At 35.4% G+C, this 14,803-nt stretch overlaps 2 protein-coding genes across 2 annotated transcripts; both read left to right on the top strand.

Annotated features, from left to right (window-relative positions):
- Positions 1-3,148: 3,148 nt before the first annotated feature.
- On the top strand, positions 3,149-6,540 carry LOC111367068 (galactinol--sucrose galactosyltransferase-like). The gene is made up of 4 exons (XM_022987767.1): positions 3,149-4,363; positions 4,451-4,628; positions 5,386-5,753; positions 5,843-6,540. Exons 1-4 carry the CDS (start codon positions 3,149-3,151, stop codon positions 6,404-6,406), a joined length of 2,325 nt encoding a protein of 774 aa, XP_022843535.1. The 3' UTR covers positions 6,407-6,540.
- Positions 6,541-8,280: 1,740 nt separating this feature from the next.
- Positions 8,281-14,084, top strand: LOC111367069 (pollen-specific leucine-rich repeat extensin-like protein 1). The gene is made up of 3 exons (XM_022987768.1): positions 8,281-8,830; positions 9,486-9,764; positions 12,738-14,084. The coding sequence occupies exons 1-3, from the start codon at positions 8,531-8,533 to the stop codon at positions 13,884-13,886; spliced, it is 1,728 nt and encodes a 575-aa protein (XP_022843536.1). The 5' UTR covers positions 8,281-8,530; the 3' UTR covers positions 13,887-14,084.
- The last annotated feature ends 719 nt before the right edge of the window (positions 14,085-14,803 follow it).

Here is a 14,803-nt window from a genome sequence, read left to right as displayed (position 1 = left end):
GAAGTCAAGTTCGGTGACCTCCTAGGGAAAATTGACAAAGTTCGGTAACCATTTGGGGGATTTCCTTGTTGTTTACAATACAACTTTAGGACTCGATATAGTATTCGAACTAATAAAAATGTTCAAACGATTAATTGGATTCATATATATTTAAAAATAATAATTAAATTTCAAATTTAGTAATATTCTCAAATGAGTCATTGTATTACGAGATTTTAAAGTAAAATCTCATATCATGTGTACTACTTTATCACTGAATAATTTCATTAAGTAAAAAATTTCACAATATAGTGTACAATAATCAATTATTAACTCATAAATTGAACATCACATGAAAACTTTTTATTAATTAAATCCTACTTTTTGCTAGAAAATTAATAAATAGTATATTTCGTCAAAATGAGAAGATAGAATATTCTGTGATCGGGCAAAAGTGTGATCGATCCGATAAAAAGAGAATTTTAACCACTTGCAGACAGGCACAAATTTGCAAACAACTAACCCATCAAGGATTTGGGACCTATTTAATTGCTACCTAATATCCTGCATATCTCACGTTTAGCATGTATGATGCCCCATACCAACCCCATTAATCGACCGTTTTGTGGTTAGATTTTTTGACATGTTGAGTATGTAGTATTGTATAGAATTATTTTAATATAATAAATTAAATTTTAATTTTATATATTACATTATAATTTGAAAAGAAAAAACGTGGCACATTTTTTACATGTATTAAAAATGTTTTTGATACGTTGAATTGTAAATAATTGAGGAAACAAAATATGTAAATTATGCCAAACAAGTCATAATTGTTCATGCTTTAAGTGGATTAATTTATCACTTGAGATAATAATTGTGTAGATTCTATTATTAACTATTTTTTTTTCCACCAAATTTGTTCTCTGAATCATTTTGGCTCTTGAAAAAAGTACTTTAATTAGTTTCACTAAAAATCACTACCGAATTGAATTGTGTTTGCCAAAAGGGGAAGAAAAACAAAAGGGTATTCTACTTTCACACAATTGATAAAGGTCATAAACGATCAATGTTCCATTCACGAGAACTCTAATTTAGTTTAAAAAGTTAGCATAAAATTTGACGTGTCTACAAGAAGAGTCACAACTAGAAAAATCTTAATTAAATGTATTTATTGCGTGCACTTCATTTTTTTTTGAAAATACATACTACACTTTAAGTAACGTTCATATTCTTTTTGAAAAGTATTTTTAAAATTAAATGTATCCGTTTTTTAAAAGTATTAAATACTACACCACGATAAATTTCTAATTATTTTTTATGTCCAGAAAATCAGTTCACAACTAGGAATAATATTTGTAAAAATACTTTAAAATGAAAACTTAGAGATACCTACATATTCCTTGCAGCAGACTTATAAAAGAGATTCTGAGAAGAAGAGGGAAGAATAATTGCAAAAAGTTTGCTTTATATAAAGAAAATCTTCTCTAGTTGGAATTGTAGAATACCGTTTTGATGACACGAATGATTATTTATTGGGACCGTTATAGTGACCTATGATACCCTCTATTCATGTCATTCAAATGTTCCATTGTGACATTTCCCTGTGGAAAATGCAACATAACCTTTAATTTTCCTTAACAATGTAGACAAGTACGCGTGAGACCTAATGGTTGAATTAACGATATATAGAAAAATATAATCTGATTATTCATTTTCAACTAAACAATTAAGGAAAAATATCCTATTCATGGACGTCTGTGTAAGTGGGTGGAAGAGGATTCCCATAAATTCTATCCCACACACGTTAGTCGTTAAGTGAACAAATAGATAATACACTTAATTTATAATAGTATAAATACATCATCATTTTTATATCAATTTGTAAAAACACAAACACAATTTGTTCTCCCATTATCATGCATCGCTTTGACTGGAGAGTCGGACAGCAACAAATGATGCACCGCACCTTTCTATAGTTAGCCCTAACAAATTTGAAGAGACCATTAATCAAGAGTAGATTCGAAGTATTTACCCTTAGTTTAATGTCTTTTTCCTTGATATTATTGTTTAGCGATTAACGGACTTTAACAAATTAATGTTTATAATCCTATCTCCATTTAATACGTCTCTTTTACTTAATCGTGTGCAACTATGTTTAATCTCATATCCAATATGTCATTCAAGTTTGTAAAAGGAAAATATACTTTTGTAGAAATAAAAATAATTGGGGGAGATATCTTTTGGGAAATTAATTAAAAATATATATATTTCTTCATAAAATTGTTGATGAAAACAACCTAAAAGGGGTTGTAGAACAAATTTGATTGCATCAAAAAAAGAAATAAAAAATTTGGTGAAGCCAGCACACTTTCATCAATTGGTCAAGATTTAATTGTAGCCTCTATGCTATTACATGATAAGCAAGCACATAATCTTCAAATATCATAAAACTCACACATGCTCCCTCATGAGAATTAAGAAATCTTCCCGAGGAAAACGACATATTGAATAATCTTAATTAATACAAATTTCCAAAAATTAATATTGTATTGTCCCACTGGTTAACCCCCCCCCCCCCCCACACCAATCTTACCTTCCTTTGAGCCTTTTAGCCCGCGGTATCCAAATAACAGCCCTGTTGACAGGGGTCGAGGTGGCCTATCTCTATAGCAGGTCCGCGTCCCGTCCAGCCCAGTCTAAGGCATGGCGAGGTAGGGGTGGGGCAACTTTTTGCTCCGTTTAATTTTTCTAAATTTTTTTTACATTTTCAAAATTTCGAGTTATATTATTATTAGAGAATAAAATACAAATTCAAAATGAGTTTTTAACATATGAATTGTCTAGAAATAAAATTATTTTTAATCTTTATTTTTTCTTCATGGGCAAATTTTTTTGTCACATTTGGGACGGGACGAGTTTTTTTTGCCTGAATTCCAAGTGTAATAAAAGAATTTATTCATTTACAACTTACGACAGGAAAATATTAATTTTTCCTCGAAATTTTTTTTCTCGTATTAATCTTTTGCAGATTCAAGATTCCTATTTCTACAGCCCTCTGTTTATCTATATAAGCCAGCATTTGGGTTTCATTTTTCTTCATCAATATCTCACAGTTTCCTTGAATTCCTCTTTGCATTCTTGTAACTGTTCTTTGAGTTTCTTTTCAATGGCTCCCAGTTTGAGCAAAGGTGGTGCGGATGCTACTGTTCTTTCTGATGGATTTGATAATTCATCAATCACATTAGATGAAGATAAATTCATGGTCAATGATCACGTTTTCCTCTCTGAAGTTCCAGCGAATATCACGGCCACACCATCTCCGTACACCACCGTCAAAAAGCCCGTGTCAACCTCCCCTGGCTGCTTTGTCGGGTTCGACGTCAAGGAGCCCGAAAGCCACCATGTTATCCCAATTGGAAAGCTCAGAGATATCAAATTCATGTCCATTTTTAGGTTCAAGGTCTGGTGGACTACTCACTGGATTGGAACGAATGGAAGGGACCTTGAAAGGGAAACACAAATTGTCATTCTTGACAAATCTTCCACTGGCAGGCCCTATGTTTTGCTACTTCCACTCCTGGAAGGGCCTTTTCGGGCTTCACTCCAGCCTGGAAAAGACGACTACATCGATATCTGCGTCGAAAGCGGGTCGAGGAAAGTCACCGGAGCTTCATTCCAGAGTGTGCTCTACATGCACGTCGGTGATGATCCGTTCAGTTTGGTAAAAGAAGCCATGAAGGTAGCTCGGGCTCACCTTGGAACTTTCAGGCTCCTTGAGGAAAAGACTCCACCAGGTATTGTAGACAAATTTGGGTGGTGCACTTGGGATGCTTTTTACTTGACTGTTCAGCCTCGGGGCATCTGGGAGGGCGTCAAGGGGCTGGTCGACGGCGGCTGCCCACCGGGGCTGGTGTTGATCGACGACGGTTGGCAGTCCATTTGCCACGACGAGGATCCAATCACCTCCGAGGGCATCAACCGAACATCGGCCGGTGAGCAAATGCCATGCAGGCTGATAAAATTTGAAGAAAATTACAAGTTCAGAGACTACGAGAGTCCAAATAAGGGAAAGGGCATGGGGGCCTTTATAAGGGACCTCAAGGACACCTTTAATACTGTGGACTATGTGTACGTGTGGCATGCTCTGTGTGGGTACTGGGGCGGGATTCGACCTGGTTGTCCGGGTTTGCCCGAGGCAGAGGTGATTAAACCCAAGTTGACACCGGGATTAGAGACGACCATGGAAGATTTGGCCGTCGATAAGATTGTCAACAACGGCGTTGGATTGGTCCCACCCGAAATTGCCGATCGTATGTATGAAGGTCTACACGCCCATCTCGAATCCGTCGGAATTGACGGAGTCAAAGTGGACGTCATTCACGTAAGTTCTACACTATTAATTTTCACAAGCTTCTTTATCATAATTTTCTCCATTTTTCTAATCATTTGTGTGTTTATATATACATAGCTAATGGAAATGTTGTGCGAGGACTATGGTGGCAGAGTCGACCTGGCCAAGGCTTACTACAAAGCCTTGTCATCTTCGGTTAGGAACCACTTCAAAGGCAATGGTGTGATTGCTAGCATGGAACATTGCAACGACTTTATGTTCCTTGGAACTGATGCCATATCTCTTGGCCGTGTTGGTAAGTTTTTCAAATTTATTCACTATTGTTACTACTTAATGCTAAATATATATTAATTTAGACATGCTTAATGTAAATAAAATTAAGATTGAGAAAGAAAAGACGTAAAGAAATATATTTTATGAATAATTTGATTGATTTATAAAATACACACACTTGTAGAAAACTTGAATATGATTTATTGTTTAGGGTACGTGTACGTGGCGCATTATGCTACCTTTTGGATTGCCTAAATAGTATGCTAAATGGATTATTCACCCAACAATATTTCCTATTTTATTCTTATGATGTCTTAAAAAAAAAAATACGTGTAGACAAGTTCATCTATAGACTTGTAATGAAATAAATGTTGGTCTACAACTGTGTGCATAACCATATTAATGTCTTATCTTCTTGAGCTTTCTGAGTTAATTAGATTTTAGTTAGTTTTAAGCAAAAGTTCATTTTATATTGAACAAATAATTGTGTTTTGGTGAACATAGATTGATCAAAAGTTCGTCTGGAAATTATTTAATTTTCAAAATTAATTATACTTCTAGCTCATTTAGGAAACTCAATATTTAAAAATTGGACTTATCAAAAGTAGCACCCAAAAATTTAGCCCTTGTTTGAAGTTGATTTTGTTAGAACTGATTTTGTGAAAAATGATTATTTCAGAAAATGTACGGTTAAAGAGTTACAAAAAATTATGAAAATTTTATTAAAAGAGAATGTTGACAAAAATAAAAATAAAAATGGCGTTTCTTATTCTCAACAGGTGACGACTTTTGGTGCACTGATCCATCTGGAGATGCCAATGGCACATTCTGGCTTCAAGGGTGCCACATGGTTCACTGTGCCTACAACAGCTTGTGGATGGGCAATTTTATCCACCCTGATTGGGACATGTTCCAATCTACCCATCCCTGTGCCGAGTTTCACGCGGCCTCCCGTGCAATCTCCGGTGGACCCATATATGTAAGTGACTCAGTTGGTAAGCACAATTTTGAGTTGCTCAAGAGCCTGGTTCTGCCTAATGGCTCCCTCTTGCGCTGCGACTACTATGCCCTTCCAACTCGGGATTGTCTCTTTGAAGATCCCCTCCATGATGGGAAGACCATGCTCAAAATTTGGAACCTGAACAAGGTAAGATTTTTTCGAATAGGTTTATTCCTTGCAAATGTTGGGCGAAAGTCCTAAACCAGAGGGTTTTATTTCTTTCCTGTTTGAATCAGTACACTGGAGTTGTGGGTGCATTTAACTGTCAAGGAGGAGGATGGTGCAGGGAAACAAGGCGGAACCAGTGCGCCTCCCAGTATTCTCGCGTCGTCTCCTCCACTGCCAGCCCCAATGACATCGAGTGGAAACATGGCACAAACCCAATTCCAGTTGAGGGAGTTCAATTATTTTCAGCCTACCTGTTCAGCGAAAAGAGGCTGATACTAGCAAAATCATCAAGCGCCATAGAAATTTCACTCGAGCCCTTCAATTTCGAGCTCATAACAGTCTCTCCAGTAGCGGTTTTGGCTAACAAATCCATCCAATTTGCTCCTATTGGTCTAGTTAACATGCTCAATACTGGTGGAGCCATTCAGTCATTGGAGTTTGATGATGATGATGATAAAGTTCGAGTTGGTATCAAAGGGACGGGAGAAATGAGGGTTTATGCTTCAGAGAAGCCGGTAGCTTGCAGAATCAATGGGCAAGGTGTGGCTTTTGGATACGAAGAGTACATGGTTATCATTCAAGTACCATGGCCAAATTCTTCTGGGATTTCTGTTATTGACTACTTGTTTTGATTATTATGGGGTTTGCCTAAGATATCAGCGGCTTTATCCCCATGTTTAATTTGATGATTTCCATTCTCTCTTCGAAGCAAGAAATGTATTTCAAATTAAAAGTATTGAAATAAAAATAAGTATTCTTAACATTCTCCCACTTGTCTCTTAAGAAATAAAATCTCACATCAGTTAAATATCAAAATATAGACCAACTCATAAGAATTTAAGCTACTTCTCTTAATAAGATTAACCTCTTAAAATGGAAATCTAGACTTTAACAAGGTATTAGAGTCCATTAAACCCTAATGAGCAATTCAATTCAATTAGAATTCAAAAGACGAACACATGTGTTTCAAGATTGGACTGCTCAAACGAGTCACAATCTTGCGGTGAAATATTAATGAATGAAATCTCACATCGATTAAATACCAAAATATAGATCAACTAATAAGAATTTGAACTATTCCTCTTAATAAAGTTTACATTTTAAGATGAAACTCCAAATCTTGATATCTCATTCAAGCTCACACTTCAATCCTTGTATTATTTAATTACGTGTAAAGGTTTGAATTATTTGTTTTAACAAAGATGACATGATTCCAGGGGCGGAGCCAGGAAATTTGTTCAGTGTGGGCATAATTTAACACACGTCGAACATTGAATTTTGGTCATAAATTTAATGATGATAAAACTATAAAAATAATAATAAATAAATAAATAACAATGACATAGTTTATAATTAAACGTGTTCCTTGCAAATTTTCATATTTTGACAAGTGAAGTCCAAATCAACATATACCTAAAATCAAGCAAAATCATGGGATATTGCTTAAAAAAAAAAAAAAAAAGGTTTTGGGCCTAAAAATTCAGTGCGAGCAGCTGCACTCGTCCTCACATGGCTCCGCCCATGCATGATTCAAATATCAAAAAGTCAACAAATTAAAGGAACAGTTCAATTTGTCGAAATCTCAATGAGCAGTTGAACTTCGAGATTCATGTTCTTAAATGAACCGCCATCTAACATTAACGTTAATTTCTAAAACTACTCCTTACAAAATTCATCTTCTAAGATAGAATTTTAAGATTCGATATGCCAAAGAAACATACACATTCTTCTTCTTCTTCTTTTCAAGAGAAAAGGGGACAACAAAAGGTGGCACGTCTCTCTTTATTGTGTGAGGTACACACACCAAATGTCTTCATCCATTGATTCCATTGTGTGATGATAAAAAGAGTATAGCATGACAAAAAAGTATCAATTCGTTTTCATCCATATTCATCCCCATATATTTTACATTCTTTACGTAATCTTCAAGTCAATTCAAGCTGTGTAATAACTCTCCAGCCCCCTTTATTTTTTATTCTGCAAACCTTTATATACTTACAAGTACTACATGAGGATTTTAGGCGTATATAAGGTTCTTAATTTCTAATGACAGAGGAAAGTTTGCATTGTGAGCAATGGAATCTCGATAAATAATAATAGTAGTAGGCAAGTGTCTAGAATCAAGTGTTACACATTTTTGTGCTTGAGTTTTTATGGGTTCAAATATATAACTCATTGCATTGAGACGAAGTGCATAAAAAAATAGTTTAAAAATATATTATTGAACTCATAAGTCACAACCATAAAGTGGAATCTTCATTTTTTTAAATTTTCTTTTGATAAATAGAAAAAAAATTCCAAATAATTGTGTAATTCTTGTACTATAGTGCTTATTTTTGCTGACTAATGTCCTTTTTTTCCTCAATTTCTTGTGATATTCCACTTATGATAGTGAACCTCTCAATCGAAGGTGTATGAAATATGGATCCGGTTTCCGAATTGGGTCAAGTATGTGGGCCAATATATTGATAGGCCCAAGCAACTAATAAGGCATTAGCAATTTAACGCAAACTCCCATGCGGTACTGATTCTCTCCAGTTTTTACTCGACCACCAATTGTTCAATAAAAACGCGAGAAGTAACGAAAAGACTTGGACTCTTGCCTGTCTTCTACTGCTACTTCTTCTTCACGTCATTTTTTCTGGTAATTTCTCATAAATTAAGCAAAAATCCTCTTATCAGAACTATCCAAAACCAAGAATTTCAAGCCCCAATTTCAGTCTCCCCTCTGCAATTATAGTTTAGAGTGTGCTCAGATGAATAATAATACGACGTCGCAGTTTATGGACAAGCAGATCATGGATCTATCCAATCCTCAGACCAACAATAACAACAGTAACGAAGATTTCATCGATTTTATAAACCGCCCATCGGAGGATCATAATCGGAGAAAAGATGATATTGTTCCGAATTACGATTTCCAGTCGATACGACCCACCGGTGGATCAACATCGTCGCCACGGCCTTGGTCTTTGAATTTTGATTCCGGAAATGACGATGCGCCGATCAGGACATGGAATTCTTTGGATTCTAAAACTAACTCCTCTTCCGTCAGAGTATTGTCTCTAAATTCTCCCTTTCTTTATGTGTGTGTGTGTGTGTGTAGATACACGTGCATATGATAATTATTTATCTATACTCATGGGGTGGATTGCTTAGGGTTTGTTTTGTGGATGTAAAGACATTAAGTCATACTGTTTTGTTCTTATTAGGTATGTGATAACAGTGAACTAGTAGTTATTAGTAAAATGAATTGACCATTTACATTTCGTAGTTTCATGTAGAATTTTTGTTCCCTGTCACGATTGCCATTGGGTTTAGAATTGACTGAACTGGAAATAATATTTCTTGTTTTGAGTTTCTTGAGATTATATATGGACAAATAGTTGCTCAAGAATTTTTATTTATTTTTTTCACAGGATTATTCATATTTAATTAATGCATTTTGGGAGAGTTTCTTAAAAGGGAATCTTCTGTTACTAATGCTTATTAGATCCTTAGCTGCCATGATGTTTAGGGAATATAATACTTCGGTGTTCCATTGTATTCTATCTGCCCAGCATTTCATTTTATCTTATGTCTGATGGAGATTTAGTGAAGTGAATCTAGTCTTGTGATGGGATTGGGAAGTTAAATTGTCAATTGCTATCTGAGTTGTTTTATGTACTATATTTTGACGATGTTCTTATTGCCATTTTTCTGTTTGTTCAGAACTATAGTCCTCTTGGCCCCATTGAACCTGCCAAAGACATTATAGAGAAGGATCACAATGTCATCAATGCGTCCTTGGTTTCTGAGATTGATAGAGCAATGAAGAAGTATGCTGATAATTTGATGCATGCAATGGATGGTGTCAGTGCACGACTATCGCAGTTGGAGACAAGGACCTGCAACCTTGAAAACTCTGTGGATGATCTGAAGGTGTCTGTTGGAAATAATCATGGGAGCACGGATGGAAAATTAAGACAGCTGGAGAATATACTTGGAGAGGTACCTTCTAATCTTTTCTTGACCTGTTTATTTTAGATTGAAAAAGAGTTAGAAGATGAATGTTTTGTATCGTCACCTTAATCTGCAGTTTGCAATCTTTTCCCTGAAATGGCATTTCTATTGTTTTTACAATCTTATGACACGGTAACCATTTTAAGTTTCTTGAACTGAAACTTAGGAGGGTGTATTCAATTGAAACTTTTGAAGATTTTGATGGATTTTTTTTAAGTGATAACTTTTGTGAATTCCTAGATCTTTTATAGATTTGTATGGAATTAGTGGAAGTTTTTTGAGACTTCTATGTATTTTCATTTTAAAATTTTTATAGACTTTTGTGGAATTCGAAAGATTTTTAAAAACTTTCATTTCAAATAGAATTCACGTGGATCTGGTGTGAAATTTTTACATACGAGGTTTTAGTTCCCACAAGTCCCATTTTCCTCCCCCTTTTCATATAAAATTTTATACTTTAATAAAAAAATATATATTTTTCACACAAAAATGAATTAAAAAAGGGAAAAAAAGCTATAAGAATCCAATTTAATTTTTTCATAAAAAATAGAGATAAATAATAAGAGAGAGAAAAAAATATAAATGAAATATAATCAATAGAAAAAATAAATTTTAATCATACATGTCCATAGAAGGTTAAAGGAAAGAAAGAAATTTTTTTTTTTTTTTTTTACGAGAAGGCTAAAACAACTGATGTAATGGAAATAAATTCGATAAAGAAATAACGTAATTTTTTTCAAAATAATTATAAATCAACAAATTTGGACCTTGTTTGATCCCCATTTTATCCAAGATACATTTTTCTCTCTCTTATTTTCAACCACACATTCTTTAATAAAATAATATTACGCGTAAATTTAAAACTTTCATTATTTTTTAACATCACATTTTTCATCAGAATACTATTCCAAAATGCATTTTCATCAAAAAAAATAAAAAATGGAGCTTAAACAGGCTCTTTATAATGTTCCAAAACTAATTATTGATTTCCTCAAAAATCAACTCTCTCCAAGAAGGAAACAAAAAGGATAGCTAACATCGTTGAATTAATCTGAAGTACAAATTTAGATTAAATCAAGAACAAAAGAAGATTTGGCTAGATAAAATATGGACTTAATAAATAAAAAAGAAAAAAGAATTTAGCTAGGCAATGATATCTAACCAAAACAAGAAAATTTGACTGGACTGCTCGCCAAAGAACAGAAGCCTGCAAGGTTAACCCAAAATGAAATTAAATTGACTCTGATACCATGTTAAAATATTATAAGTTGTATATAATAACTTTGTGTTTCTATTACAAAGTAGAAGACCCTATTCTGTATAGGGCTATGAATAACTCTAGACAGAATGATTTAACTCTAAAAGGAAAGATTATGTGATAATAATGCAATCAACTATTAAAGAAAATAATCCCACACAATTGAAAAAATATCATGGAGATTATTCTTTACCATCTTTCCATATCTTCAACTCTCATGTTCCACCTCCCTTTTCTTGTTATGATTATACGTTTGTTACTAAATGCCCGAGGAAAAAAAAAAAGAACCTCTTTGATCGCATTTTACAGTCATGAATGTTCAATAAAGCGCAACAGAACATGTAATGCAAAACTCGTAGAGAATGTACTTGCAGTTGAATTCTTAATGATTTCTCATTTAAAACTACGTAAATATACAGAGGGACATATTTGAAAAGGCTTTGCTACTTGAATTGGCCCTTCCCCTAGTTTTATAATCCTCACTAGAACCATCTCTTTTAGGTAGGGTTTGGGGAATGCGACGACCGGTTTTAGTAGGTGTCAGAACAGTGTGAGCCCCCATTTTTTGATGTTATAATTTTTGGAATAGTGTTTATTTGGAAAATGTGTGGTTGAAAAAGAAAGAAAAATTTTTGGTTTATGTGTAATATTATTATATTGGAGAATTTGTGGTTAAAAAGAAGGGAGAAAAATGTATTATAAATTTAATAGGGCTCGAATGGGGGCTGAATAAGTTGAACTTGGTTTAGAAAAAACCTGTCTTACAGAATATGGTTCTTTCAGAGAAGAATACACTCTTGAAATCAGTCTGAAGTAAGAAAGTGTTTTATAAAAGTCAATTTCGAGGACTTCCTTAAATTTTTTGTTATTGTTTCGGTAACATAAAAAATATAAAATAATTTACGTGCATTTCAGGTGTTATTTTGAAACACTAAATATAGACCAACTTATTAGTCTGATCTTAATACCGTTGAGACCTGAACTGAAAGACAAATAAGGATAAGCCAAACTGACCCTAAGAATTATTAATTTTTTTTTACTAATTATACCTCTACTTATCAGGTCTTGCCCATAAGAAATTATTCAACATTTTCTGGAGAGAATAAAAATATTGTGCTATATCTAACTCGTTTTGTAACTTAAGAAATGAGTATGTGAGGTACTCTATCTTTGGTTGAATAGTGTGATTTTGACATTGAGGCGATGTAGGATTGACGGCATCAAGATCTCAGGGTTGATCCTATAGCCTTCCCTTGATGCTGTTAATACGATAATGCAGTGTGGGCATTGCTATTTATGCATTAAGAAATTATTCAACATTTTCTGGAGAGAATAAAAATATTGTGCTATATCTAACTCGTTTTGTAACTTAAGAAATGAGTATGTGAGGTACTCTATCTTTGGTTGAATAGTGTGATTTTGACATTGAGGCGATGTAGGATTGACGGCATCAAGATCTCAGGGTTGATCCTATAGCCTTCCCTTGATGCTGTTAATACGATAATGCAGTGTGGGCATTGCTATTTATGCATGAGACTGAATTGTGATTAAACTATCTAAGATTCAGTTCGGCATTTATTTCTATGAAGAGGTAAGAAATTTATTATAATTATGTGTGCACAAGGTTAAATTCTATGCTTATAACATGTCCAAGCTGTTATTTAAATCATTCCTTCTTCTGGTTAAAAAAAAATTGCCTGCAGGTGCAAAATTGTGTTCAGTTTATAAAGGAGAAACAAGAAATAGTTGAAGCTCAACTGCAGATTGCTAGGCTGCAAGTTTCCAAGGTTGAACAGCAAGTTGAAAACCCCAACACTGCACACACTGATTCTACCCAGCCAGGAGCATCTGCTCATCAGCATCAATCTCACCAGCAGCTTTCTGCAGTTCCTCTTACACAGCCACCTCCAACCTTATCTTTACCTAATGCTCCTCCTCCACTCCCGCCTCAGCAGAATCTACCACCTCATGTTCAGCTTCCGAACCAGTATTCTCAAAACCAAGTTCCTTCTGTCCCTCAGAGCGAGCCTTACTTCCCCCCACCTGGCCAAACTCCAGAAAATCCAAGCCAGCAGTACCAAACACCTCCAGTGCAGCCACAGCAGATCGCCCCTCCATCACCACCACTACAGCAACAATATCTGTCACCTCCTCAGCAACACTATTCTCAACAAGCCCCTCCTCCTCAACAACAGTACTCTCAACAATCTCCTCCTCAACCACACTCAACAATTCCCCCTGTCAATATCTCTCAACCTCAGATGCCATTGGGTCGTCATCCTGAAGAAACACCTTATATACAGCCACCTACTTACCTACCAACCATTCGCCCACCTGGGCCACCTCTCTCTCATCCCTCCAGTGGAGCTACTCCTTCACAACAGTTTTACGGACCTCCACCCAACATGTACGAGCCTCCATCCAGCAGACCAAATTCAGTATATTCTGGTTCTTATGATCTGTCATCCAGTCCGGTAGAACCGTATTATAGTGGCTCACCTTCACGTTATGGCAGTGGCTCCCCTGTGAAACCGCAGCATCATTCTTCTTCTATGTTAGGCCAGGGTGTTGCAAGTGGTTATCCACAACTGCCTACTGCTCAAATATTACCTCAGGCGCTGCCTACAGCCTCTGGAGTTGGTAGTGGGTCCAGTTCTACGGGTGGTGGAAACAGGGTTCCTGTTGACGACGTGGTTGACAAAGTGACAAGTATGGGATTTTCAAGAGAACAAGCAAGGGAAACTGTCCGAAAGTTGACAGAGCGTGGACAATCAGTCGACTTGAATATAGTGTTGGACAAGTTGATGAACGAGGGAGATGGCCAGGGTCCACGAGGTTGGTTTGGTCGGTAACAAGTTCCTTCTGCCACTATTAGTTTGTGAATGAGTTTGCTGGAAGGAGACAATTGCCCAATATTTGAGATTTTCTTGTAACTGTGTTTTCATTTTCCTATTTTTTTGTTGCTTGAATCCGTTTTTTATATCATTGTTTGTTCCTTCCGTTTTAAATCTTTACTATGCTTTAAGAGTATATATGCTTGATTGCCCTTTCCCTGTTGTCACACCATAATATGGTTAGACTTGTATGCCTGTAGAAGCTCTTCTATTAATTTCGTATTCTATATATCCAGCTGTAATGGTGTATTCCTGCATCGCCAGGATAGTGTTGTTTATAAACAAAATCCAGAGACGAAGATTATGATGCAAGTATACAAGTTTGCAAATGCGGATCGTTAGTTACATGCAATTGATACATGAGATTTATATTTGCGGTGGTTCATGGGTCGCACTACATGTGGGTTTGGGTGTAGTTCAGTTCAATTTCTATTTTGAAGAGAGTAGAACTAAACTGAACAATGGAGCTAGTTTCAAAAAGAATCGAATCGAATTGAATCGAGAATCAATGATTGTCTTACCATGGAACCATTGACTCCATTTGGAATGATTGTGGTTTGTTTAAATTGCAAAATCAAAATTTCGAATTTTTAGCTCTTGTTTGGTAGAGGTTGTGGCCAGATTTTAAAATGTTTTTTGCCCATTAGAAATTGTCGGTCGGATCCCAACGTGCCGTAATTTTTTGCTGCACAAGGTGCATTTTATCGAATTGTCATTACTTAAAGAGGAATGAATTTCATTCTGAAGGGGCAAATTGGTAGTTTCACTAAATTTAGTTAAGAATAATGGAATACAGGAGGGGTCGAAACACGTACAGCAGATGAGTCCCTCACGTGGGATCTACCTCATGAATTCACCCCACCCCCCCACGCCCA

Source organism: Olea europaea, chromosome 18 (assembly GCF_002742605.1).
Source record: "Olea europaea var. sylvestris chromosome 18, O_europaea_v1, whole genome shotgun sequence".
Classification (NCBI taxonomy): Eukaryota; Viridiplantae; Streptophyta; class Magnoliopsida; order Lamiales; family Oleaceae; genus Olea; species Olea europaea.
The sequence above is the reverse complement of the archived record's forward strand: the minus strand, read 5'-3'. Positions and strand labels throughout refer to the sequence as shown.

Bases quoted from the DNA above. Each gene is read 5' to 3' on its own strand.
- LOC111367068 (XM_022987767.1), top strand. From the start codon at position 3,149: ATGGCTCCCAGTTTGAGCAAAGGTGGTGCGGATGCTACTGTTCTTTCT. The intron at 4,629-5,385 runs GTAAGTTTTTCA...TATTCTCAACAG, and splicing joins CATATCTCTTGGCCGTGTTG to GTGACGACTTTTGGTGCACT. The intron at 5,754-5,842 runs GTAAGATTTTTT...TGTTTGAATCAG, and splicing joins AAATTTGGAACCTGAACAAG to TACACTGGAGTTGTGGGTGC.
- LOC111367069 (XM_022987768.1), top strand. From the start codon at position 8,531: ATGAATAATAATACGACGTCGCAGTTTATGGACAAGCAGATCATGGAT. The intron at 8,831-9,485 runs GTATTGTCTCTA...CTGTTTGTTCAG, and splicing joins CTAACTCCTCTTCCGTCAGA to AACTATAGTCCTCTTGGCCC. The intron at 9,765-12,737 runs GTACCTTCTAAT...AATTGCCTGCAG, and splicing joins TGGAGAATATACTTGGAGAG to GTGCAAAATTGTGTTCAGTT.